Source organism: Pempheris klunzingeri, chromosome 11 (genome assembly GCF_042242105.1).
Source record: "Pempheris klunzingeri isolate RE-2024b chromosome 11, fPemKlu1.hap1, whole genome shotgun sequence".
Lineage (NCBI taxonomy): Eukaryota > Metazoa > Chordata > Actinopteri > Acropomatiformes > Pempheridae > Pempheris > Pempheris klunzingeri.
The window spans coordinates 10,329,887-10,344,315 of record NC_092022.1 but is presented as its reverse complement, the minus strand read 5'-3'; the positions used below and the strand labels follow the sequence as shown (position 1 = coordinate 10,344,315).

The following is a 14,429-nucleotide window of genomic DNA, read 5'->3' as shown; positions in this document are numbered from 1 at the left end:
TGTGCAACACAACACTCAATTTCTCTCCGCCACACACACACACACACACACACCTGGCCCAGCTCTCCAGACTGTTGGAGGATATAAGAGCTCGCTGTGAATTGCATTTCAAACAGTAACCAGAAGACGGTGTCCCAGGCAGCCGAGCCAATCCCGTGGCTCCGTGCTGTTCCCCGGGAAACGCTCCTTCAGGCCAGACAGCAGTACTGTCAAGTGTTAATAACCCGGAGTGTCATGTGGCCCTTGACCACACACACACACTTTCAACACCATCAGTGCCAGTGCACTCATCACACCCTAACACATACACATCCACAGGAACATAAGCACTGTCGCTGTTTTTTAGCAACTGAATATGAAATCCTGGTGAAGAAATAGAACGGAAAATCAGATTTCACATTAACTTGTAATAGTTTGGATAATCACTTGATGAACAAGTATTTGGATTCTACAAAATAGTCCATGTTGTCACAGACCACTGTGCTGTTTTTGTTTTGATTCATATCAAATTAGGAACCTTTTTATATTACTAACAAATTCTTAATAAAGCAATCACATATATGCAAATCTCATAAATGAGTGAGCTTGCCCTTAACAACTACTTAATTGATTGGTTACTTGTACACATCATTGATACTTTCTTACTGCTCCTTTGAGTTTAGGAGATTGTCCCAAATATGTGTTTCATGTTGTACTTGAATGACGTGGCACCAAGTACTCACTGTTCTCACTGTGAACACTCGTTCATGTTTTTTTAGTTTTATATTTACAGGAAGCGTACAAAGTCTAGAAAGTTTAGGAAATAAGTCATTTTAATCATTATAGCTTCAAGGTTAGAAATATGCTTGAATTCAAATACATTCATTGAAAAATGGCAGATTTTCGATAAAATCTGGTATTTCGTCTACACGATCACTCACGTAAACCAAAAATCTTGTAATATTTGAAATGAATCGATACCTTGATTAATTGAATTGATACCTTAAAAGTGCTTGAAAAGTTCTTGAATTTTACTCTTAGAGCTGTACAAACCCGGTATTTAGTTGTTGTTTTTTTAACGATATGGATTTTTAGCTGTTATACTCTCCCATTCTGACTGAACATTCCTCCTTTGGCATATAGTCTTTATGTAAAAACAGCACTGTAGTAGCTCTCTACAATAGTCACCTGAGTGAGAGGGAAGGCTGTAGTTTAAGTTTGTCACTGAGGTTATCTACCAGACACTTGGTACGTTTTCCATCCAGAATCAGCTTTAGTGCAGCGCATTGCTCCACTATCTGCAGTCTGTCCTTGCAGCAGGGATTATTAGAATTGATGTCACAAGGCTGGAGCGCAGTGGCCACAGCACACCACAACTTGGGTCATTTGTCAACGAAGAGTGCCGCCTCTTCTTGGTTCTGCCGTGTGCGTCTTAACCCCCGCAAGGGTCATTTCACTTGAGAACTGAACATTATGTCCTCTCCTCAGGGGACTTGGCTTTATTGGCTTTATTGAATTATGTGACATGATACTGACCTCTGCAGAGGAACTTGTTACTTAAGATGTACACAGAACTGTGCTCATGATTTTATTAGTCAGGTTAAATGCCCAAAATACTTTATCTGTGTTCCCTCTTTTTCACAGACGAATGCGTTTGGTTTTCTTGAGCATTACAGGTAGATGGGCATTCAGTACAACTGTGCTTTTCTCCTTCCAGATTCTGGCCGGGAGCTGGTTATCACAGACCCAGTGGTCAGGAGTCGAGAACTCTTCATCTCTGACTATGTGGACACTTATCATGCTGCTGCTCTCAGGTAAACAAACATTAACACGGAGATCGACCACAGACACAATTATAAAGCTCTCAGTCTGCATGCAGAAGATAGAAGCTGCACTTTGAAAGAACAGTATAAGTTTCCATCAGGTTTCTCTTTCGCTCAACACCCAGCCCTAAAGGTCCATTAACATCACGGCTGCTGCGATTGCACTTCTCGCATTTATAGCACAGTATCCCTGTTACCCCACTCAGCTTTTATTTGTCCCAGTTCTTTGGCCATGAAACTCCTTTATTTAACTGAGGTTTTATTGTTATTACCATAAAACTTAGGCACTTTTTATGGCACCCTGTGCTGTGATTTAGGTTTGAAAATTTGTTGTCAGGTTGGACAGCGGGTAAATGAATCCGTATGGATAATTGGCATATCTTTGAGCAGTGTGAGATATAATCATATGTCATTAAAATCATATTTTAGTGTCACTAGTCAGGTGCTATTATACCAGCAACTCGTTTTTCAAATATACTGTTCTTATACACTCACAGAGACTAATGACTTAGACCATCTGTGTGTTAATTGGTATACAACTACTGTAAAATACTGGCCTGCTGTGATCCAGATTGAGGAGACATGTGCTATTCTTAGCATTATGTACTTGTATTTTTCTGAACAGTAGCAACAGGGTAGTAGTGCAACATTACTGCAGAGTTTCTATCAGCCGCATATGAACCAACTCTAAAAGAAATCACAGCATTTTTTTTCTATTGCATTTATAAAACACTCACAAGTTAAGATAATAAAACTTGCTATGCTGCTGTTAACAGGTGCTGTAGAAATAGACCAGATGTGTTCAGATGCAAAGCCATAAATGAGATTCGTGTCTCACGCTGTTTTCTATTAACACACTGATTGAAATGGCTGCGCATCGACAACCCCACACACACACCTGTCACAACATGTGCCTCTACAGCAAAACTGATGGCACTCTCTCCATGCTAAGTGTCAGTAGAAAGTAATGCAAGTCTGAAATCTGATATTTTGTGTTCACTCCGTGTTCCTCCGTCTCTTCATCCATTCCTGTCTGACCACCCCTCCCACCTCCCCCACTTCCCCTTTTCTTTAACCAAAACCATCTGTGAGCAGCACAGCGGCGGGCAGCCTAAGCCATGTCTCCCAGAAACCACTGATTTCAGGGCAAATTAGCTGCAACTTCTCCTACACAGAGCACCCTTTGATTTGAGTTATTCTCCAGGCTTTAGATAAATGGGAGGGAATTCCAGTGGGATGCTGTAATGCCGCAGCTCTCTAAAGACAGCCCTCCTTAGCGCCCTTTAATCTTTTCAGGGGGAGGAAGATACTGTTTCTCTGCAAGGCAGCTCAGCTCTCTATGCCTGTGATGTCTGTTATTTTGATAGAGCCAGACACCAGGGTGCTGGAAACAGGAAATGGTATCAAGATGTGGTCAGAGCCTCGGCCCTCTCAGCTCATCGGGGGGTAATCATGTCAGGAGGGAGACGCACAGGTTGAATTCCTGTCCAGATGTCTGCGGCGTTTTCCCAAATCTCAGCTGCAGCCGATGAGGCAGGGCTGACATGTTCAGCTGGTGTTTATGGGTTCAGTAGCCAGAGCCTGATGTCTCACCGCAAAGTCAGCAGGCACTGACAGACACTAGATATCTGCTGCTGTATTTGTCACCTCCAATGGATGAACACCCCAAGAGCGTCTAATTAGGGCCGTGTCTGCTCCTGCTAGGGTATCACTTTGTCATGTAGTTGTCGTTGTTGTTGTCTAATAAAGCCTGTCTCGTCTCTTGCAGGGGGAAATGCAACATTTCCCATTTCTCCGACATTTTTGCTGCCAGGGAGTTCAAAGCCCGCATCGACTCCTTTTTCTATATCCTCGGATACAACCCAGAGACCAGGTGAGGAGGAGCTTTCTGTCCTGTCATTTCCAGGGAAACGGTACCCTTCTTAATCCTCCCACAGGCCACAAATGCCTGGTACACTCTCCACATTATTATGATTAAAATAGGGCTGCAACTGGTGATTATATTCTTGATTAATGAATATTTATTTTGTCTAGGAAATGTCAGGAAATGGTAAAGAAATTTAAAAAAAAGTCATCAGAATGCCAACAGGCAAATACTATTTTAATTTTCTGTCTATTTGACTAATCGAGTTCATAAGTAGTTTCAATTCAATTGCAATTCAATGTTTTTCAAGTAACATCCCTGTAATTACCATATCACACATCCCTTGTATAATTAAATGTTGCTTGATGGCACTAATAAGCAAAATTCAAAATTTAATGAAATTGTATTAAGTTGTTGAGTCTAAAATATTGTGCTATTTGCTTTTTTCAGTGTCACCCCCCCTAGTAGCATGAGTACAGTAAAAATTGGTGCTTTTTTAGGGCAGGAGATGAAAATATAATTTTGGGTTTTCTGGTTGTTGTTTTTTTGTGTTCTGTCTAATGATGATTTCTGCTCATTACGACTGTCTCTGTTATCGGTGCACAAAAATGGTCTTAATGTGGTGTAATTATGGAGAATGAGCCTGAGGAACCCCACCCCTCCCCATGGCTATATAATTGTTTAGGAGTTCGCTGGTATATGTCAAATTACGTGTCATGTTTCAAATTACTGATCTTTTACATTAAACTTAAGATTAGAATGGAAAATCTACGTGAAGCTCATCAGGAGTATTTTAAGTCCCTTATCTGATTAGGATGATCAGGATCAATGAAGACTTGTGAGATTAGAAAAGGAAAGCAGATGTGAACATTAGAATTAACGATGACCGAATCTTATTCAGCTGCTTCAGATAATAACATCAACAAATCTGACGCTTCTCAAAAATTGACGTTTGATTTAAGACTTTTAATAGGTTGTTGTCCTTGTTGCACCTGCTCAGCTGGCCGTATTGTGAGATGTGTCATGGGGGACCTGAGCAAACCCCCATGGATCGGCTGATAGTGATGCCAGCAGATATTTTGTTTAAATGCTCAAGTATATAAGACACCATATTAGTAGTTTGTTGTGCTAGATTAGAATGGTTAATATCAAAGAAAACATTTTCCCCAGCTTTTTTGGAATATCTAAAAATTGCATAAATTGTCATTTATGTCTTAAATGATTGTGCCTTCACTTTTACCCAAATGTCCCCTAAATGAAAACTGTATGATCTGTCTGAAGGACTTGTGGGACATGTTGTTTGGTTCTTGCACATTGTTATTATCCATAGCTGGTGTCACACGTGTTTCAGTGACAGCTGTCCATGTTACTGGCACCTAGGGTTGCCAGTTGGGAACCTCCTCCTTCGGGGCCCTGTTCAGTCTCAGTCTCCCCCTCTCCCTCCTTCCCTCCATCCCTCCCTCCCTCCCTCCCTCCTCTGCTGCGCTCGTTTGGTATTCTGAGCGGGGTGTCTGCAGCCTTGCAATTTCACTCTTGTTTATTATGGCGCAGACATACGAGGAGGGATGAATTCCGTATCCTGCACGCGTGTCTGTCTGCCTACGCGTGTGCCTGTGCGTGTGTGCGCTCGTGTGAGGTCGCAGCACATGCTCAGTAGCGCCCGTGGAGGAGCGAGCCGAGCTTGCGACGCCGTACGTGCAGGCTGAGGTCACAGCACAAGCTCAGTGAACACCTCTCCGGAGCGAATGCGTGGTTCTCCATTTTGAGCACCTAGAAATAGGTGGGAGAGGGGAGTTAATTCCAACGAGCATTACACACACAGTGTCACCACCCAACCTTAGGGCTCGATGTCAGAAATGGACGATTTGTTCAGTCCCCGGAGGTAGGTGTGCGATCATATTCTCGTGCTTTCCCGTGCCGTTATTGCTTGCTGCGCGAGTGTTGGCTGGTCTTATTTTCACGAGTCGCGTTCCAGCAGTGTGACAAAAGTGTGTGATGTTCGCGAGCTGTCCGCATCACTGTCATTATGCTAAGCGGCTGTGTCTGTGTCGGGGAGCACATTGTGTCAGCAGCAGGAGGATCGGACGCTGTTGGACATGCATGTCATCGCAGATCGCATACCGCTGCGCGTTTGCGCTCCCATAATGGGGACCTTTCGTATCACACCTTTTATTAACGTCTTCCCATCAAATGCACAGTCTTCGCGATGCACCCGCGAGTGTTAGGCTGATGAGTGTGCAGCCAGCATGTGTTATATGACGGTCTTAAGAGCCGGAGAGGCAACCCTGGCTCCATTTTGCAGCTCCTGTTTACAGTCGGGATGACATGGCGCATGGAGCAGTGCCGGGCTGCACACAAAGCTCCACCGGCTCTGCGAGCAGCTGCTACGAACACACGCTGCTTGTTGTGGCACTTTAATACCACCAAGTTGGGTTTGTTTTTGCCGTGCTGCAATTATGTCAGTGTGCCACAGACTCGCGCTGTGATTGGCTGAAATTGATGGGGGGGCGGGGTTATCCTTGATTGCACGCACACCATCTCTCTCTCTCTCACACACACACACACACACACACACACACACACACACACACACACACACACACACACACACACACACACACACACACACAAAGTTGACCAGACTGTCACGTTTTTGTTTGGGTTTAATAAGTAAGCCTGTAATTATTTGACAAGATTGTGTGTTAATGCTGAGTTAGATCTGATCCTGTTGTGTGTAACAACTGGGTATCTTTGACTTTATTGTCCTCTGCAGCAGGCTTTGTGCCGTTTGTTAAAGGAAAAAGTAAAACATGACTTAAGAAGTCAGTATTATAACTAATACCTTAAAGATAATGTAATAATGTATGTTTTACCTACATTAATTAAATGAAAAGATTCATTCTGATTTGTTAATATCTCCTTTTTAAATGAACAAGGGTATTTTTACAGATATATTAGTATTGCTAACATAGCCCTATTTTTATCATTTTTATCACATTAACATGCTTTGCTTGTTTAGCAGACTGTGTCCGTAGACCTGCAGTCTGTATGGAAACTCCTGGGAGCTTCCTGCTGCGTTACATCTGTATTCTTCCTCCTCTCTCAGGACCTGTGCAGCATTCCATCTGAATGTCTGCTCTCAGGAGTAAAACACGGCTGTCTTCAGACGCCGTTCTCATTCTGGTGCACAGGTCCTCGTTTGTCATCCTTACGGCCTCCTGCCAGACGTTCAGCAGACCTGGCCGACTGCACATTGTCAGGAACACGTTTGTGGAACATTTACAGAGTTACAGGCAGATAAGTGTTTCAGCAGTGCAGATAATTAGCATGTCTGCATGCAAGTATGTGCTATGAGGTGAAAGCAGGGTAGTGTATTTCTTTGTTTTTTGCTATCTCTGTGCTCACTCACTTGTAACAACTATCTCAAAACTTTCAGTCAAATTGCTTAAAGTAGGGTTCAAGTGTTATGAAATCGTTAGCAAACCTTTAAAATCCAATCTAAAGTGCTGATGACACAGGAAAACTACCCTAGTTTATCTTTATCAGCACTCTTCATCGCTTTGGGTTCTCATAGTCTGCTGAATTGTGATGTTTTTACATTTAGTGTGTCTGAGCGACTGAGAATATTTGTAACAAAACAAAGCGAAGTGCTTGGACGTGTACTGGAGAATCAGACTGTCTTGGCAGGCCTGGGGTCATTTAGTGCAGCTGAAATTCAGTTTTTGGCCCGTGCTGATATTGCCTGTGCCAGCGCTCCCGTCAGCCGCAGTTCATAACGGTATGGATTGCTCTCTCCTGTCTGAAAGGAGGTGGAGGAGGAGGTCTGTTCAGAAGGGGAGAGTGGAGTTGGGTCAAAAATGCACTCGTCGTAGGGGTTTTGCGGTTGGAGGACTGTAAAGAGACCAGAGGGCTGTGCTCTCTCAGGTTTCCGCCAGGTCTCCGTGATGAAGTGCGAGGCTCTCTGGGTGCAAATCACGCTGAAAGATTCTGGGCCGCCCTGCGCTCGGCTGTTACCTAGGCAACAGAGGGAAAGGCTTTTCAAAAGGAACATCTTGTCATTTTCTTTAATCCACTGCAGCTGGAGATTCGGAACACTATTATTAAATTGCAGTTGCTATGGCTACCAACATTTGTACCAGCAGCCGTTTCAGAGGCTCTCGCCCTGCATATCCAGAGCCAGCTCCCCCACCTCCACCCCTCCTTCTCCTCCTCTCCTCCTCCTGTTAGGGGATTCTGTTTTACTGCTGCATCCACAATATCGGGTCTGCAAATGTGCTCTGCTCAGCTCGCCGTGCAGGAGCAGTTGACCAGGAATGTTCTCCTGAAATCATGATTTGCTTTTCAGAAGAAAACACTACGTACTTTTCTCACTTGTGACTTGCCTGTAAAGATTTCCACAGTACAGAGTAGTGCCCTTGTCCCTTCGCACTGTGTTTGATCTTGTCCAGGTCATGAATTGTTAGTTTGCCGACATTTTCTTTCTTCTGTGCTTTGAGGCTTCGGTCGGTTATGATACCCGATTGGGACTTTGTAGTTTGTGCAGTTGTTTAGCTGATGCAACAGGCACAATGTCAGCAGATTTATTCCAGCGAGCTTTGAAATGTTGCCAAGTAAATATTTCGTTTCATTCCGCTGTCTTTGTCTCTTCTCAGGCGACTAAACAGCACACAAGGGGAAATCCGAGTGGGACCCAGTCACCAAGTAAGTCATTGTATAACACACTTCACCCATCCATTAAAGAGTTTTCTCTAGTGATGGTGAAAGGTTTTTTTTCACATTAGAAACAGTGAGATTTCAATATCACACAACAATAAAACCTAAAATTGGGCAAGTCTTAACTCAATTAAGATAATCCGTTCCAAATAAGATGTGTAGAAGCATATTAATGTCCTGCTATTCGGCTTTCTCACGATTTCTCCCTCAAAATAGTTGAAGCTGCTGATAATAACAAGCTAGCTTGGTCTTTGCTGCAGTGTTGTTCACACAAGACAGATAATTATTTAGAATGCAGTAAATCTAAATCTTTATAAGGTCAAAGAAATAATACCACATCAATTTTATCAGGTAATTAGGCCAGTGTGGAATTTGATAATCTCTTTCTGTAAAGCTATGTGTATAAATCATGTATACTTATACAAACTTACTTGAGTTTAGGTAAGTTAGTGATTAAGTTATTTATGTTGCTACCAAATTTAAGGAGGATCTCTACATGTAGAATAGAGTTTATTGCCATTTGCATGAGTAAGAACAGATACATTGCAATTCTTTGTGCATTTCTCAGTCAGCTTTGTAACAAGAAACAGAATAAAAGAGCAGCAAAAAAAAAGAAAAGGAAAAGGAAGCTATATACAAATATACATATGAGGATACATAAATACACATAATAAATGAGAAAACAGTAGTTCATTCTATGTTCCATCTTTAAAAAAAGGGGGGGGGGGGGGGCGACAAAACGCAAATGTTTTGAGATCGTTTCGTTTTCTTCATTTTCACTGGACATGATGGAAGGACAGGAAGTCATCTACGTACTACAGTTCGGTGTTGTCATAAGATATTAAATCTCTGTGACTGTAACTATTTCTCCATTGCCCGCTGCCACCACCTAGCCACACGGTGAAAAGTTGATGACAGGGGCTTGAAAGCTGATATTTCCTTCAAGCTTGCATGCTATTTGTGGTGTGACACCATCTGTTCCTCTTCTTCTCCCTGGACCTAATTAGGCCAAGCTCCCAGAGCTGCAGCCTTTCCCCTCTCCTGGTGGCCAGGCCGTGACCGAGAATGAGGAGTTGGTCTGGATGCCAGGGGTCAACGACTGTGATCTTCTCATGTACCTCAGAGCCGCAAGGTGAGCCCAGAGAAACGCAGGAGTTCAGACCTGGAAGGGCAGCAAAGTGTAACCCATTTGTTCAAGGGGAAAAGTAACACCAATGAAGTTGAAGATTTTAGTCAAAGGTTTTTCAAAAATATGTAACCTCAAAGAGGCCTTTGCCCTCACTGCGTTGATGTCCAAGTGTGTAAATTCAGTACTTGAAAATATCAGGATATTAAAGACTGCTACTCACTAATGTTTCACTTCCTCAGATGTTGCATCATGGGATAAAATCATCCATCAGTGTTCCCTAACATGGTGCTGCAGTGAAAGTGATATGTGCTGACAGGTTTCGATGTTAAAACGTAGTCAGGGGCCACTTTGTAATTAATCACCACCTGTCACCAGGACAGTGTTGTAGAAATTCCAACAAAGTCTGTATTTATCTGTCATACTTGTTTTCATGCTTACCACTGTTACATAGACCCACATTGTGTTGCATCAGTGTATGTACTGTGCATTAACATAACATAACTAATGGCAAAGCCGTGTTAGGAGAAAATCGGGACGCCAAAACATTGCTTTGTTCGCAGTGTAGTAAAGATGGTTATTAGTATATGCTTATTGTATTGTGAGTTAATGTGAAAAGATCCCCTGCTGTGTGGAGACGTAGAGCGAAGAGAAAAAAGGCTGCTGATGTGGTTCCTGCATCAGCTCCTACCTTAAATGTACCTTGTTGTGTTGTCATTTGATTTATTAAACAGCCTAAAACTGACTGGGAAAAATACATGTCACAATATGTTAGACCTCAAGGTGACACCATCAGATTTCTTGTTTTGTCAGTACAAAACCCAAAATGATTTAATGTACTGTACTATATTGTATAGTGGAAATCGTAGAAAAGCAGCATCAAATGTTTGGCATTTTCCTTATTAATTACTTAAACTGTTAATGAACTATTATAATATTTGCCAGTTAACTTTCTGTTGAATGAATGATGAATTAATAGACTAATATTGCAGGTATCCTCCTTAGTGACAAAGCTAGCTAGTTTATGTTTATAAAGGAAACATTTCTCGGCTTGTTTTCCTATTATTGATTGTTGGTGCTCCACTTGTTATCTGTTTAATTCTATATTCATTTTATAAAGTTGTGTCAGCAGCCATGTTGCAGTGCAGCAATAGTCTTCTTTTATCTGTGTACATGAAAGAAACCATTTATAATGACTTGTCAACACTTTAAAAGTTTTTTTTAACGATAGGAAAATGTGTTAAGGTGACCCTGCTTCTAGCCATCTGTTGTTATCGCTACTACACCTGTGAGACGTGATTAAACAAACCTGCATGGACTTTGAAGTCAGTGAAGTGATATCGTAACAGCTCTGTAAGTAGGTGCCTGTGGCTGCTTTTAATATTGATCCATATGTGTTGTGTCCACAGGAGCATGGCTGCCTTTGCAGGGATGTGTGACGGAGGCTCAACAGAAGACGGGTGTCTAGCAGCCTCTCGAGATGACACTACATTAAACGCACTTAACACTGTAAGTAGCAGCAGCAAGTCTAATACGAGAAATGAAATGTACATAATAGAAAAAAACACAGTAAAATATTGGGTTTGAATTGCAGGGATGCCACCGTTATTTTAGCTGTTATGCAGTTCTGCCATGATGGGCAATGATAAAGCCCCTAAGCCAGTAGAGGAGCCCCCTGTAGTAAACCCAGCCTCAGAGGCATACAATACGCTAGGCGTAATGAGAGGTTTGTCCGTCACAATGATAATGAATACCGAGGACTCAAGCACAAGAAAGAGATTAGAATCATCATAAACAGGGCATTTATATTCCGACTCTATAAACTGGAAAATTAACATAGCGGGGAGGTCATTGTCTCTCGACCTTCTTCTCGATTTGCAATTCCAATGAGTAATGCTTGTTTATTCTCAGAGGAAGAGCTCCAGCACTGCCTGTTTCACCCATTTGATTGTTACACAGGGCATAAAGCTGCACAGTGATTGCCTTTGTCACTGCGTTATTTATTTCCAGGCTCGTTCTGGTTCTTGTACGGCATTTCCTCTGATGCTCTAAGACCTCTAGTCAAAGGGTTCAGTGACTCCTGGATGTAAACGGGATGTTTGTAATACAAATCAGCTCATTAAAATGTGTCAGTGCAGCTGAAAATGTCCCATCTGTGTCAAAGTGAAGAAAGTTGGTGCCTTAATAATTTTTATTTTATTTTTTTTAATATCTCCATGCGTTGTTTTATAATCCGAGTTACAAGCTGGTATTTTCTGTGATTGTCCTCAGCTTCACGAGAGCAGCTATGATGCAGGAAAAGCTCTCCAGCGTCTGGTGAAGAAGCCTGTACCCAAACTCATAGAGAAGTGCTGGTCTGAGGATGAAGTGGTAAGAGAACTGTGCCTTTTTAAAAAGAAAAAAGAGAGATTATGCTTGAAAATTAATTATTTATTCAGGAGGCTGAAGCTGGAATACACAACATATGATATTTTGTTGTTTCAGAGTATTCTTTAGTGTTCTTGGTGTTTGCTGGTATTTCGTGTATGATAGCTGCTGCGTGTCAGGGCTCGGTTTGTGACTTTAGAGGGAGCTGTTGAGAGAGAGTTTAAACAAGGCTCTTGGCCCAGTCTCACAAGACATCAGTAAAAACACTCGTTGGTTTCCAGCTCCTCCAAGGCCCAAGAGCAGCTGCATCCTGTTTATCACCCACAGAATAAATCTTTAGCGTGGATGTCTGGAAAGGGAAAAGATTGAGGGCTGGTAATGTCGGCCTCCATTTGAATTTAGATGCGAATTTCACCACAGCTGTCGAAGGGCTAGAATCAGAAAATGGCAGCCCTTTTCCCTGATCAAACAGCACATCATGAAGGGGTAGGAGGGGAGTGAACGTGCCGGGTAACACCATGTCAAAACCACTGAGAGCATTGGCTTAGGCCCTGATGCTTTATGACACACTGCACTACATGTTTGTATACCCACTCCTTTTCAAAGATAACACTACTGGCTGGTCTGACTGTAGATCTTAGGGAAACAAAAGGCTCCACTGCTAAAATTCTTCTGTTAGTTTTTCCTCCTCCTGGATGAATCATCCTTTTTCCGCTTTGATATTGTTTGGTAATGCTGAAGCTCGGCAGGCTTTTGTTGAGCTTTGAATCCGGCGGCTCGTATCCAGTGGAAGTGAATGTGTTGATTTGTCTTGTAATTGAACATGATGGGCACATTTGAGTAAAGCCAGAGCCCACGGCAGGACCACAGCGAATCACAACAAATTAAGTCCGCCATCCTTTTGTGGGCTAGTTATGAGTTTGCCTTTATTTATGCATGCTTGCTGGCGCCGAGCTTAACTGCTGTGCGAAGATGATTAGAGCGGGGGACAGACATGTTGATGGGAGGCTTTACTGCCACACTTCACCACAGCAGGTCTACCACAGACCACTTGCCAAAGAAGCGCAGTAGGGGCTCGACAGTTGAAGCCGTGAAAGCCCCATTTCAGACAATATAGTGATCACTTCACTCCTGGCATTTTTTTAATCAGATAGATTTTACATTACAGTGTTATTTATCTGTAATGACAGACCCCAATATGTTCTTGGGATCTTTAAGCATTATTGTATCTATTATTAAATATATTTAAATTTAATATCAGCCAAATCAGCTGATAGTACTTTCTATGAACATAAACACAACGTAAGCAAGCATGTCCCATGTTGTTGGTATTTTGTTTTTTTTCTTAATAAGAATTGTGACCAAGATCCATACCAGTATGGAATATCAATGATGAAATATCAATAATTAAGCTGATATTGGCCTATATGTTGACCCTGGACAGTTTATTGGTCTAGCTGTAAATCCTCATATAGCAAATATATGCAAAAATTACATGTAAATCTTCAGATTGATGTCAAATGCGATGACCTGTGCTCCACTGTTGTATTAAATTGGATAAAACATTAACCCCTGTAAAACAAAACCTCTGTAACCACTTATGTTAGTTTTTAGAAAGTTAACATGCTGTGATCGTCTTATTACTTTAAAACTCCTCTGAAAAACGCTAACATTGAATTATTGCTGAGTCCTGAATCCTTAGCCAATTTAATTTATTCTTGGTAACCTTGGTCAAGGCAGCTCCACGCTCACTTTCACAGAGGAGTTTCATCATGTTCATCATCACAGAGCATTATGTAAGTGAAGTGGAGGAGCTGTCAGGACGTCCAGTACACATTGTTAGCCATGTTCACTGGCCGAGGTGTGTTTTGTGTCTGCGGGTGGTGGCGATCAACATGCCATACAGTGTCCGCAGCCTGGAGAAGCAGCTTCTTGACTCTGGCTGGTCAAGGACAGAGCTCCCAGTGATCTGATCACCAGTTGTGCCTTTCCAGCCCTGCAGCCTTGAGGGACAGGTGTAAATGTAGCTCCAACCTTGACGCACTCAGAGAAAATCAGCCCTGCTGCTCTTTATTTATTTATCACCCCTTGCTCTGCCTTTCCCCTTCTTCTCTCCCTCTTCCCTCTCATCCCCTCCAGGACTAGCTTCATCACTCCTGCTCTTTTTTCACCCCACCCCTGCATTCTTTTATAGATGTGAATAAAAGTGACAGCGGGGGCCGCTGGAATGACAGAATCAGCCTGTCTGCAGGGTCACTTGTCACCCTCCCCTCCCCCCTTTGACTTCTCTTGCTCCCCACCTCTCTTCTCTCCGCCTGCAGCTGCCGCCACATAGCACATAATCCTGGACCTTGTCTCAACTCTAGAAAAACATTGATAGTTTTTCCCCACACACATATCACACTGAAAGATAAGATAACTGCTATGATAATTTGTTGCCGGTTTCATTACTGCTGTGGTGTAACTCTCACCTTTGCAAAGTAAAGTGCTTCTTTCATTTTTTCCTCATCTCATAAGCACACAAAAATTATTTCACAGCAGTATGATTTCTTAATGT

General features: G+C 42.4%; 1 protein-coding gene across 5 annotated transcripts in view; it reads left to right on the top strand.

The window, feature by feature from the left end:
• rerea (arginine-glutamic acid dipeptide (RE) repeats a) overlaps positions 1-14,429 on the top strand; it is a 122,123-nt gene that overhangs the window by 82,857 nt on the left and 24,837 nt on the right. For 3 of the 5 annotated variants that reach the window (XM_070838890.1, XM_070838891.1, XM_070838889.1), the window contains 6 exons: positions 1,697-1,793; positions 3,571-3,675; positions 8,319-8,367; positions 9,387-9,511; positions 10,915-11,014; positions 11,777-11,875. In XM_070838890.1, coding sequence (XP_070694991.1) covers positions 1,697-1,793; positions 3,571-3,675; positions 8,319-8,367; positions 9,387-9,511; positions 10,915-11,014; positions 11,777-11,875 — 575 coding nt within the window. Of the gene's footprint in view, positions 1-1,696; positions 1,794-3,570; positions 3,676-5,507; positions 5,549-8,318; positions 8,368-9,386; positions 9,512-10,914; positions 11,015-11,776; positions 11,876-14,429 lie in introns of those variants that run through there. The other 2 variants (XM_070838894.1, XM_070838893.1) reach the window with 1 other exon arrangement.